General features: G+C 36.8%; 2 protein-coding genes across 2 annotated transcripts; one reads left to right on the top strand and one right to left on the bottom strand.

The window, feature by feature from the left end:
* Positions 1–730: 730 nt before the first annotated feature.
* LOC132156680 (cyclin-J-like) lies at positions 731–4,687 on the bottom strand. The gene is made up of 6 exons (XM_059565621.1): positions 4,529–4,687; positions 4,080–4,155; positions 3,104–3,314; positions 2,726–3,025; positions 2,443–2,602; positions 731–1,537 (listed from the first exon to the last, which is right to left on the bottom strand). The coding sequence occupies exons 2-6, from the start codon at positions 4,146–4,148 to the stop codon at positions 1,207–1,209; spliced, it is 1,071 nt and encodes a 356-aa protein (XP_059421604.1). The 5' UTR covers positions 4,149–4,155; positions 4,529–4,687; the 3' UTR covers positions 731–1,206.
* Positions 4,688–5,839: 1,152 nt separating this feature from the next.
* LOC132156679 (zinc finger protein 518A) lies at positions 5,840–12,348 on the top strand. The gene is made up of 3 exons (XM_059565620.1): positions 5,840–6,090; positions 8,177–10,096; positions 11,557–12,348. The coding sequence occupies exons 2-3, from the start codon at positions 8,194–8,196 to the stop codon at positions 12,297–12,299; spliced, it is 2,646 nt and encodes an 881-aa protein (XP_059421603.1). The 5' UTR covers positions 5,840–6,090; positions 8,177–8,193; the 3' UTR covers positions 12,300–12,348.
* Positions 12,349–13,464: the final 1,116 nt, after the last annotated feature.

Below are 13,464 nucleotides of genomic sequence, written 5' to 3'. Positions count from 1 at the left end.
ATAATAATAATGATAACAACAACAACAATACTACTAATATTATTATTACATTACATTTAATTAAAAATTTAACGGTAAAAATTGAGAACAAGAAAAGGTGTGAGACACCGATTAATTGAATAACCACAAAACTATGTTTTTGACTTTGACAACTTTGTTGTTGTTGTTTAGGGCTTGGTTTATGTATTTTGTAAAATTTTTGAGTTGCAATGACACTTAAAGTCACTCGTCCCAAATTTTCTCTGACATTGATATATTCAAATTGAGAAATTGTACACGTAATTAGTCGTATTATCTGCAGAAATTTTTAATCTTGATCTTGTTCCTGAATTGTAAACCATTTTTGTGAACGCAGCAAGCACACAATTCCAAATTAAAAGTCCCATTATCATTCCACATACTCTGAAACATGAATAAATGAATAAATAAAAGTGTGTTTTCTTTCCCTCTATATATTCACTATATGGTAAATTAATGAGAATGCACGTGTTTGTTTAAAAAGAATCCCAGTGTTTTCTAATACTCAGGGTGATACCCCAGAAAAAAATTATAATAATAGTGAATAATAGTTTTAACTAATACAAACAAAGTTTTAATACGTGAATGTTTGTGAATTGGATAAGGCTTCATTTTAATCATGAACATGTTCCAGTGGCTACAAACCTCAGTGTAAAATTTCAACATCCAAAACTAGCTACAACAGAAATGTTGGATTTTTATTAAAAAAAAAAACAAACAACAAAAAAACAACACTGTACCAAAGTGCATTTTGTAAGGTTACGAGACAAAACTAGTCTGCATTGAATGAGGTAGAGCATTTTGCTTGCTTGTGTTAGTAAAAACCACATTAATTTCTTATACAACGTTGATTTGAAATCCCATGATGTCTTCATTTTGAAAGGTGGCCATAAATAATAATACTTAAGTAAACTTAACACAACAAAAGAAACACCAGTAGGCAGTATTCAGTGAGTAATGCACGACAGAATTAGAATATTGCACATGTTGCATTATCAAACGTCTCATGAACATTACAGTGATTTAAATCATAGCTTTCAACCTGATCACGTAAATTTAAAAGGATCTGGAATTCAGCAGCTGAAGTGTTTTGATTCAAGTAACAGTTAAGAGCAGTGTGCTTGCTTTATGAATACAAACTCTCCCCTGTGCAGGGTAAACGGTCCGATGGTTTTCTGTCTGGTTTCATCACCTGTCGAAGCAGGGGTACAGTGAGTTCACCTGGTAAGCCCTGCTGGGCATGTTCACCTTGGCATCCATGCTCTGTTTCTGTGTGAGGCCGTGCAGAGGGGCTGTGGAGACCTGCATTGGGGCGGTATGTGTCAGATATGTTGCAGGACCTTGAGAAGACACTACCACTGGCTGGCAGTTCTGCTGCATGTATTGTGTGTTCGGCCGCTGCATGTACTGATGCAAGGACACGCTCTGACCCTGGATGGGATACACCATCTGTGCAGGCTGAGCACTCGGCTGAGGGCATTTCTGCTTGTTCGCTTCCTTTACGTCACTGTCATGTGTACTGAGAGAGAGAGATAGAGAGAGAGAGAGACACACACTCAGCTATACCACTTTAACACAGTATATTGTTTTAATACTTTTAACACTTTAGTAAGTGAAACAATGAAAATGAGAACTGATTCCTTTGCAAGTAGCTGAAATAAAAAGTTTTATTTTAATAAAAAAAATGTTTATTTAATGTTGAGTTTATTTCAAGTAATTAAAAAATCTGACAAGCTGTTCAAAACCACAATCATATTTTGCGCAGTTTGTCTGTGAACAACAGCTCTGTGTAGTTAATGCTGCTCCATGTGAAGGCGAGCAGGTGATAGTGATTTACCGCTGATTACAGAACTGGGTTTACTGACAAGATTAAATATCACATGCGATTTATCTTGCAGCCCTAATATGAATCAATTCAAGTTGCACTTACATGCATCCCAAACATTTGTATTTGCATGAATGAAATTGCATTTACATGCATTTAGTAAAGATGTAAATACAAAGTAAATGCAAATATTACTGTATCTACAACTTTACTGAATGCATTCAATTTGTATTTACATGCATTCAGCTGTTACATATGCATCAATTCAAGTTATATTTACATGCATTCCATAAAGTTTGTATCCATGAATAAGGTTGCATTAACATGCTTTCAGTGAAGATGTAATTGCAAGTACATGTACTGTAACTTCAATGCATGCATATACAATTTTAATGCATGTAAACGCAACTTGAATTAATGCTTATGCAACTTAAGTGAATGCATGTAAATGCAAATTAATTCAGTAAAGTTGTATTTGCATGTATTCAAGTTTCATTTACATGCATTAAAGTTGTTCATGCATGCTGTAAAACTGTCTTTACATGCATTCCATTTGTATTATTTTTTGTTAAAAGATAAAACCCCCGGGGGAAACTCACATGAGAAGTCTCTCCACGCAGGGCAACAGCTGCTCCCAGGTGTACGCTGACAGACGCTGAAGATGCGGAGGCCAGGTCGGAGATAGGCGCAAGATTACCCTGGAGGAGGCCACACACGCCGCAGCAACCAGGGATGGGACGAATCGCAGAAATGCATGGTCTTGACAGATACAGGAATTGCAAAATAACAAAACATTCTGATTCTGTATATCATGCAGTTCTTATACACTCCCAAAAACATTCAACCGTTGAAAATGCACTGCATCCGAATTAAACTCTTCACCTTGTAAAGAGACCTCTAGGAAGTAGTCAGCATATTTGGACATGTATAGCATGGTCTTCTCCATGCATACCATCGGCCAGCCGTCATGCAGGTCCATCTCATTCACAGCAATCGGCAGGTAGTACTCGATGAAGTGAGCAGCTGTGGGGAGATACAGGTTCCACTGAAATGTCTCGAGGAGCAGCAGCTCCATGTGCAGGAGACCCTGTTTGGTCAGAACCAGGTTCATAGAGCTCATGCAGCCCAGACTGTTCAGGGTCTCCAGCTTCGGGACACGGTCTTCTCTCTCCTCAAACTTACCTGGATAATAAAAATGGTTACTGATTGGTTATGGCGCAATACTATCACAAATCATAAAAACTGGAGTATGACTCTTACTGGCCAAAAGCAAGCAGGACAGTGCGACCATGTGAAGCTGCTGTACTGAGATGTCATAGCGGTCCATGAACAGGTCCAGCAGATATACAGCTAAGTGTCTGGCTGCTGGGCACAGCTTGAAGCGATTGCTGACTATAGCGATAAGGTCTGCAAAATATCGTCTTAGGCTCAGCTGTGGAGATTGTCCTTTGTACACAGGCAACTGCAGCTCCTGAAAGACATCCAACAAGACAACCACACTGCAATTAATATTCATAATATAGATTAGTGCTATAATCAGTTTAAGTTGCAAATTTACATTTACATTTATTCATTTAGCTGACGCTTTTATCCAAAGCGACTTACAATTGCTATATATGTCAGAGGTCGCACGCCTCTGGAGCAACTAGGGGTTAAGTTTCTTGCTCAGGGACACATTGGTGTCTCACAGTGGATTCGAACAAGGGTCTCTCACACCAATGGCATGTGTCTTATCCACTGCGCCAACACCACCCCTTATGCATGAAATGGTGATCAAATTAAGTTGCATATGCATGCATTGAATTTGTAACATATATATTTATATTTATTTGTAAGTCGCTTTGGATAAAAGCATCTGTTAAATCACTAAATGTTAATTTGCATTTATACAAAATTATAAATAAATTGCATGTGCATGCATTCAAAGTACATTTATATGAATTCAATAAAGTTGCATGCATTCATACATTCAATTTGCATTTATATGAATTCATAACAGTTGCATATGCATGCATGTAAACAAAATTTACATGCATTCAATAAAGTTGCATGTGCATGCATTCAAGTTGCATTTACACAAATTCAGTAAAGTTGCAAATACATGCATGCATTACATTACAAAATCCAAAAGTCAATTTCACTACCATGACAATTTTGTTATAAAAGATTTGTGCAAGGTTCATGTCCATGCATATTTAATTGCACCCAAAACAAACACAATGACAGAAATACAAACTTTGTAACGCAGGGCCTGATAGATGTCCTCTGCAAGTTCTCCTTTCCACCACTGACCCTCCAGCTCCATTGGGCTCCTGGAATATATGAGGTTCAAAGATCTGATCAGCTTCATTGAGCAAAAGCACCTTAGTGCATCCCAAGACAAAGCTCCAGCAACTATCAGCTGAAGGACTTGATTGGTCCAACACACTTCAGGAGGAGAAGATCATTTAGAGTAACAAGCATGAGCTTTCCTCAATGTGCACAATAGTTACTGGGTCAAAGATACCAATGCATATCACATGCAACATAACAAGAATCAATGAACGGAATGACTTAATAGTATACGATAATCTACTATAAATCAAAGAGTCATGTCAATAATAGAATAGCGCTACATGTTTACTTATAAAGGGGAAAAGCAGACGATGAAAGCTTTTCAGAATCTAGAAGCTGTAAAGAACTCACCGCACACATGAACGTCTGCATACAGAAAGTACAACGAAAACTAGCAGCCGAACAAACTTAATAGGATAATCAAAGTGTAAATCAAATCAAAGACTAGATTACATTATGTTCACGAGCAAAGAAACAACACATAACACAGCGAGCCAATTGACAATCTCAGCCAATCAAAAGTCGCCTTACAATAACAGAGCGCGACCAATCAGAATTAAGTTTTCATCAGCGTCACCACAAGGCACAAACAAACATTTCTCGAGTGTTAATGCAGCGAGAAAGAGCAACTAAGCACTGAAATACTCTGAAAAGAAAAGTGGTCGGAAAACGTAAGATGTCAGCAACTTGTTCTTGACACCTAAGAAACACAATTTTCTCTAATAGCTGTTTGTAAAGTTTGTAAAATACATTTCAACTCAAATATTGGAGTCTGCTATAACACGTTCTCACCACTAGAGGCCACCCTCTCCTCAATAAGGACAGAATGCAAATGGTATGAAATGCTTGTTTTTTATTGTTTTATAATTTTTTTGATATATCATTACTAGCAATGTTTTGCCACCCATTTTTCAACCATTACATTTTATAATTGAACAAATGTTTCTATTCAAAAAAAAAAAAAAAAAAAGGCAAATACCTGTAGGGAAAACAAAGTTTCACAAAAGTGAGATTTATGTAAGTCATCTAAGCTCCATGAGCACAAGTGTAAATGCAGAAAAACCTAAATCTATAAGCATATATTCAAAGGCAGACAGACAGTACTTTCGTTTTTACATTTGTGTTTTCCTTATCCTGATCTGATCTTTGGTTCTTTGTTTTAAAAGTCTGGGCACCTCTGATTTAAATGACAAATATTCTGTCAATATCAGATTGTATTGATTCCTAAAATGCATCTTATCTCCCACTATTTTTTACATTCTTGATATCTAATCAATGCAATTTTATGACTTACATTTTGAATGCAATATATATATATATACAGTATATACAATATATATCTATATATATATCATAATAATTATCTTAACTTTTTAAGACTTGGAAATCATAGTTTTAGCTTAAGACATTGGGAACCCTATGTTGACTTAAATGCCCATAAATTGAATAGCAAAGTTAAAATAGATTACATAAAGTAAAAATAACAAATAATATCTACATTGTTAGAATGTGTGTGTTTCTTCTTTTCTCACATTCTCATTAAAGCAAATGAGTGTGTAATAAACTGCTCAGCATGTAAGTGCTGTGTGCCTCTATATGGCTGTTATAAACAGTGCTGAATGATGTGTGTCGAAAGAGGAAGAACATGTGTCTTCACTGGGCTTTACTTTTCTGTGCACATCAAGTCTGTGGCATGAATGAGCTTCTTTCATAAAGAAAAAGCATACAACTAAGGCATCAATAGATCGAAGAATGCATGCAATATAGACAATGCAGTTGGACATAAGTATGATGTGGCATGCAGGTAATCCATTCTTGTCATGGGCTTGAGCTGCTTTTGTCCCCGGATTGAACTGTCATGGCTGCCGCGCGCTGTTGACTGATTCTGGTTGGACAGGAGGCGGAAAAGCGCTGTAAGTCTGTTCACCTTCGACACTTTTACATGCAATTATATGCGTTTTCACATATGCACTGCTTAAACTTTGACTTTGACGCAGAATGAAAGTTTTATTAGTGGAAATGCGATGTCGCACGCGCATAATGGCATGCACGATATAGCAGTTTGAAACATGTTTGTTGGTCAACTTTAAATAGGCAAGTCTGAATAGTTGCTAAAGTGAACTCTATCGCAGACTATTAACATTGCATTTTACCTCGCACTGCATTAAGTTTGATCTAAAACGATTTAAAAACTTTATAACACGTTCATTGCATTGTGACATAGGCAGCTGAACCACAGGTGCAAACTGATTGTACTTTATTTAACTCGTTCAACACACGGTGCATGCTTAGAACATGCTAGTTTATTATATTTGATTATATAATTTATGTCTTTTGAGATGTGTGAATCAGTATGCATGTGTATATTAAGACAAAAATGTGAGGAAGACTAAAACTATGCTTACTAAACAATACAGTACCATGGTACAGTGATGGTAATCCCATGGTACTTTGATGTGTATCATGGGAATAAAACACTATCATATTACAACGGAATTTAGAAGAAGGTTCCAGTGTATTTCTAGGAAATCCATGGTATTACCATGGTACATGTTTAGAAAACATTAGTACTGAACTCGTAGTAATTTATTTGGGACTCACATGTTGCATATAGCAGTTAAGGAATAATAATTAAAAAGTAATCATAAACATACAGAGCATTGAATGCACGATTAAATTTAGGTTCATTCAAATATATTGACTTGTTATAAAGATGTTGTAGTCTTGTTTTGGGTTACTAAGGCAACGTTATAAATGACTTTTCAAAGAAGACAAGTTATGTTTTTTAACAAAAAATATTAATGTTCATACTATATATGTGACAGTTTTTTAAATATTTTTTGTCATATGGTAAGATTTCGATCATTAACACTAGTTATTAATTAAATTGAATGTACATTAAATAGTTTACGCAGCATGCATTACAATAATTAAAATTACAAGACGAAATGTAATAAACAAAAGCACCGTTCTCAGAAAATGCATGTTTAATGTATGCACTGCAAAAATGGTTTTCTTGCTCAATTTTTTTTGTCTTGTTTTCAGTATAAATATCTTAATATTCTTAAATCAAGATACATATACTTGAGAGGCAAAATGACTTACATAATGATATTATAAAACCTTGTTTTCTAAAAATAGTATCATAATTAAGTGATTTTATGCCTAAACACAGAAATAAATATATCAATGGGGTCAGAAAAATAAACTTACTCAGTATTTTTGTCTTGTTTTTAGTATAAATGCATTAATATTTTATGATATATTACATATTATAATAAGTCAAGTTACATTTACTTGAGAGGCCAAATGACATTAAGGATATTAAGTATTTTATTCTGAAAAAAGTATTAAAATTAAGAGAGTTTATGCATAACACGGAAAAATCTGTTAATGGGGTAATAAACTTAATTCAATCGCAAAACAAAACACTGACTGATATTTATTCTTGTTTTAAGCATAAATCAACTTAATTTAGATTTTTTTCTAGAAAACAAGCTTTTGTCTTTTCAGTATAAACAACTAAATTTTCTTAAAGTTACGTTTATTAAAGGACTTCAGATCTCAAGTCTTGTTTTCTGAAAAATTTATGCTTTTTTTAGTTTATGCTTAAAACAAGAAAACATTTCTGTCAATGTGCTAAGAAAAAAAGATAATTTTTCCTTGTTTTAATCCTAAATTCACGTAAATTTGATCAGTTTTTCAGAAAACACTTTTAAGTAGCTTTTATTTTCTTAAATGCATCTTTTTTTTAGATATTTGTAATTGAAAACAACAGAAAAATATGAAGTTAGGAAATCATTTTTGACAGCGTATTGCCTATGACTTATATAATGCTCAGTATTGCAACCAGAAACATTGGTGAAAATATAGTAACACTAGTTATGCGTTCAATTAATACACTGGATAATATAATGAAAGTGTTGCAATGGTTGTATTGATTTATTGAGTTTTGAGCATGATCTATCTAAAAGCTCAAATTTCCATTGCCTTGTATAGGGCTCTGTGCATCCGATATGAATGGGGTCAAAGCCTACCCTGGCGTTCAGGTTGGGAAGGAAGAGAGGGGCATTTGGCATAAACGCCTGCGTCTCAGGAAGACCTCCTTTTCATTCCCTACTGAACGAAACACTGTGAAACAGGAGAGGAATGTCATTGCACATGGATGGAACGTAAAAGGGAAGTCCAAGAAGCGACCTCAAAGTCTTCAGGCGATAAACACATTCACCTGCTCCTCATGCAATGATGGCGTCTCTTTCAGACCTGGCGAATTAACAAGGCATTTTAAGATCGCCCACGGAGGCGAAGGAAGCCAGCCGGTGTTTCCATGCGACATGTGTGGTTTCTCCACGCCAGTGTTCACTACGCTTCAGCAGCACCGAATGCAACACGAGGATTGTTTGTTTGCTTGTGAGATTTGTGATGACAACGTCCAGCGAAAGCTTCCCCAACTGACCAAACATTGTCAAACTCACCATGCTCTAAAAGGTCAATACTACTGTCCGAAGTGCAAACTGTCCATCCAGGAGATTAAGCAGTTTGTGTGTCACTCGTGTTGCATTACTAATGGCAATGCACAGAAAAACAATCTCTTAAAGCACATGGCTGCTGAATGCCGTCAAAGGTGGAGCCGCAGGAATTGGTGGAGAAAGCGGGCACACGTCAAGCAAGACGACAACATGTCCCAAGAGTTAAAGTTCTTACTTCCAAAACCAGAGCCTCAGTTGACATCCCCATTGCTCCCGTTCTCCACACCCGGTCTACTGGACGACCACGGCGTCTTGCTGGATCCAGAGAAGACCTTGGAGGAAACGCAGCAGTTTCTTGAAAGGACTGTGTGTAGTGGTAAAAACTGGCGTGCATCTTTCAAAAGCAAGCGTGAGTTTGTTTCTCGCGCGCCAACAACACCTTATCCATCACAAACGAATGCGAAGCGGTGTATCGCGGCACACACTGGGAAAGATAAGCTAAGTGGACTCATGGAGAAGAACAATATATCCGTTCCCCCAGACTGCACTACAAAGGTGGTCGGGTTCAAGATGGTGGACGGCAAGAAGCATGTAGTTCTCAAAGTCATTCCTTCAAACAATCGAGACGTTTCGAACGGTGCTCACACTGTGAAACCTGTCAATCAGCGAAACGAATCCAATGATGTTTCAACCGTTAAAGCCTCGGGAAACTGTACTCCGGTGACGTCTAGAAGGTCTTCGACCCAAAGGACGAAGCCGGGACGATGTGTAGCTCAGAAGGAGACTTTGTCTTCAGGGGTTGAGAAGATACAAAGCCAACAAAATGATGCATGCAACAGTCAGGAACATGCAACTATTCTCAATGCATGCAACGCCTTCAACCATAACTCCGATATTCAAAGTCCCCATGCAAAAAGAGCGAATGACTGCCAAGCCTTCAGTGAAACCGAGGAAAACTTTACTGCATGCCAAGGAGATTCAGGTTGTAATAGCGATCTGACTTCGGATACAGGTTCTTTGGAGGAAAGGTGTAGTTCACGACTCCTTACAACTGTGTTTGATGAAGAACCCAATCTTGCACTAGATTCAAACTTGGTTCACCATCAGCTAAACACATGCTCCATCTCTGGGCTTGATTGCATGAGTCCGTCCTCTGGATCTCTCCTGAAGGATCTGAATGAGTCTTTGTGTCAAAGTGAGGCCGGGGACCTGTTATTTCATGGCAATGCTGAAGAGTGCACAAACAACATGGACTCCAGAGATTCCCTGGTCCCGGTGGGTCAGCACGACTGTGAAAGCGAAAGCCTCAGCGCTCCAGAACTGCTTCACATGGTGGATGAGCTGCCTTTAACAACAGCCATCCATTTGCTGGATGAGACGAGAGAGGATCGGACGTTATCACCACATGTCAGCTCTGATGAACCGCTGAAAGATTCAACACGGGCTGGAGGTAAGCATTAAGCAGAGCACGTTAAGTGTACTTGATGTGTTTTGTTGTTTTGGACATGGTTCCCATAGTCATGGAAGATTTTATGAAACTGTAAAAACTGTAAAAATTTGCACCTTGATGCGCACCAGCAGACAGAAGACTCATGAATGTTCAGTATGTCTAAGCTTGCATGCATCGAGATTTAAAGTTGATATAGTTATATGAGCCGCTATATGTAAATCACACTAAATATTGGTCTGTGAACACTTGAGATCAAGCCTAGCTACTAACCTGTATGTGTGTAATATCTGTTTATGCGACCGTCTTTAGTAGCTGATTTCCATAGGATTTAGTCTATCGTTAATGTTAGATAGTTCTGCATATAGTAAATCTATCATAATAATAAATAGTAATTATTAATAAGTATTAATAATAATTTTATATTTGAAGTGTGTGTGAGAGTGTATTTTAAATATTTTAAATAAATAATGAATAATTTTTATTTACTCCCAAATGGCTCGGTAACCTTTCCAGGCAATCTATTTTCATATGTATATTTAAATATATATATATATATATACATATGTATTTTTTTTTTGGTTTATGTATTTACTCAGGAATGGCTTAAAATTACAAAAAAATATATATATTATTTTTTGATGTTTTACAAAAAAAAATAGTTTAAAGGATTGTTTAAACATATATCAAAACATTGTATTTCCTCTGAAATGGTACAGTAAACATATTTCCAAGCAATTGATTGTTGCCACAAAATGTAAATAATTTAATGCATAATATATTCATTTAAATAAAAATAAAAAAGTATCACATTTTTTTTTCATCAAATGACTCCATAAACAATTACTATATATATATTAGTAATTGTAATTGTTATATATGTATATATATATATATATATATATATATAACAAGACTTTTATATGTTTTGCTCAAAATGGCTAATAGTAATCTTTTGTTGCCACAAACATTCAAAGGTTTTCCATGTTTTTCCACTGTTTGTGGAATTGAAGTCTCTGGGATATATTTGTAGCAATAGCCAAAAATACATTGTATGGGTCAAAATTATTGATTTTCCTTTTATGCCAAAAATCATTAGGATATTCAGTAAAAATCATGTTCCATGAAGATATTTAGTAGATTTCCTACTGTAAATATATCAAAACTTAATTTTTGATGAGTAATATGCATTGCTAAGAATTCATTTAAACAACTTTAAAGATGATTTTCTCAATATTGAGTTTTTTTTTGCTCCCTCAGATTCCAGATTTTCAAATAGTTGTATTTCGTCCAAATGTTATCCGATCCCAACAAACCATACATCAATGGAAATATTATTTATTCAGCTTTTAGATGATATATAAATCTCAATTTTGAAAAACTGACACTTAAGACTGGTTTTGTGATCCCAATATTATCAAAACATTTTAGCTTTGTTACCAGTTTCACATGTTTTTCCTCAGATGCAAACCAGCGATCTGAGCCGGTCAGTGCTTACATCTTCTCTCTCCTGCCTCATGATGCACACTCTTCCTCTTCCACATCCGGATCCAGCGAGTCGAGCGGCGCTCTCGCATCACTGAACAGAAAGCGCATGGGAGAAACGTCCTTGGTGGACTCTCCCATCACCAAATCCCAGAAGCGATCGACTCGGGCCTCGGAAGACGTCAGCGGCTCCGTCCTCTTCTGGGAGCCGGCGGCTCGAGACTCTTCGGTGACCCTTCGACTGATTCCCTTCAGCTCCTCGCAGTCTGTTAAAACCCCACGCGACGACCAGCCCGTCATAGTCCTCAACCATCCCCACACGGATATCCCCGAGGTCACAAACATCATGAAAGTAATCCACAAGCACAAAGACGGCGTGCAGCGCGTCGTACTTTCTCGTAAAACTCTCCAAGCTCTTTCCGAGTGTAATTGCGATGCCTTTCGCGATAACCTCGTCGCCACTTGCCACACGTCCCACCGCAGGAGAGAATGGCCAAACGGGACGGTTAAAGAACGGGTCAGCTTGAAACTGAGGCTCAAAAGAGTGTGTGGAAGAAAGTACACCGTAGTACCAACAGTGTCGGAGAGCTCTGTGCCGCAGCCGAAGTTTAGATGCTGGTTCTGCGGGCGGCTTTTCACAAACCAGGAAGCTTGGGTGGGACACGGACAGAGACATCTAATGGAAGCAACCAGAGGCTGGAACCAGCTCTTCAACAGATAGAAATGCGTTCAGTTTCTTGCATTAGTGCTGTGAAGACTCAGGGTTACCATTCAGACCTCAAAAAGAGTTTTGTTCTTTATAGTAATAAACCCGTTCTCGGGCGATAGGATATTTATGATGACACGAGCATTATTTATTTTGTTCCACACTGTGAAAAAAAGTGCAGTGCATTATCTAATAGACTAAAAATCAGTGTGTTTTGATACGGTCGGACCAAAGCCTTCTCACACTGTGATACTGTGATAGATCAGGTTTTGTGAGATTAGACCTCAGGTAATATTGTCATATTCCAGTCTGTTTGCTACTAATAGAAGAAGTGTGTTGACCTTCACTTCACGCTGAACGACGAGTGATACTCTTTTGCATTATTTTATAGTTTTACCATTACTGCTCTCTTTGTTGCTTTACCAATCATCTTTCAGAAGACTTAGAGACTGAACGTCTTTGTAGGAGGCTATGGATCTGGTTTAGCTTCCTCTGTTTGTCACGTGTCCGGTTTATTTAGCATTAGTTTCAAACTACAGCTGTATGCGAGAGCATATGTTCACAGAGGATTCACTGAAATTATGTTTTGTATTTATGTGACTTGTCTGTATTTATTTTTCAGCATGCAGTCGGCTGATAAGTTACAATGGTTTGATTAAGAGTTTAATCAAGAGTTTAAATGAATTACCTTACATTTATTAAATTGTTAATGTATTATTCACGGATAATGAATGTTGCAACTGAAGTTATCAGTAGTTTTCCCCAAAAATATTTTTATTCTCATTTATGAAGCCAAAGGTTTTTTAGGATCAGTGTAATCTGGTCAGAATAATAATTTCTTGAGTTAATTTTTCAGCAGGTGAAACTTTGATTGCACTGTGAATCAGGCACTTAATAGTGGTGTGACTTCCTGTAAAGGTTTGAAGACGGTCCGTGATCCACTTCACTTGAAAACCAAAGTAAACGTGTCTCTTATGTTTGTGTAGAAGTTTAAACACTGTTATTATAGAAGTGCCTCTACAACAAAAAACCCTCTAGAGCTATCAGTAAATAAAGAAATATAATCATTTGTTTTGTCTGAGGTTGAGGTTCATATAGCATTGAGGTTTGCGTATCAACAGCATCTTTGTTTTGCATATACATCAGTGTTTTCTTTTTTACTATACTATTAAAAATAATG

Source organism: Carassius carassius, chromosome 14 (assembly GCF_963082965.1).
Source record: "Carassius carassius chromosome 14, fCarCar2.1, whole genome shotgun sequence".
Classification (NCBI taxonomy): domain Eukaryota; kingdom Metazoa; phylum Chordata; class Actinopteri; order Cypriniformes; family Cyprinidae; genus Carassius; species Carassius carassius.
The sequence above is the reverse complement of the archived record's forward strand: the minus strand, read 5'-3'. Positions and strand labels throughout refer to the sequence as shown.

Bases quoted from the DNA above. Each gene is read 5' to 3' on its own strand.
- LOC132156680 (XM_059565621.1), bottom strand. From the start codon at position 4,148: ATGGAGCTGGAGGGTCAGTGGTGGAAAGGAGAACTTGCAGAGGACATC. The intron at 3,315-4,079 runs GTTTGTATTTCT...GATGTCTTTCAG, and splicing joins ATCAGGCCCTGCGTTACAAA to GAGCTGCAGTTGCCTGTGTA. The intron at 2,603-2,725 runs GTGAAGAGTTTA...GTATCTGTCAAG, and splicing joins CCTAGAGGTCTCTTTACAAG to ACCATGCATTTCTGCGATTC.
- LOC132156679 (XM_059565620.1), top strand. From the start codon at position 8,194: ATGAATGGGGTCAAAGCCTACCCTGGCGTTCAGGTTGGGAAGGAAGAG. The intron at 10,097-11,556 runs GTAAGCATTAAG...GTTTTTCCTCAG, and splicing joins AGATTCAACACGGGCTGGAG to ATGCAAACCAGCGATCTGAG.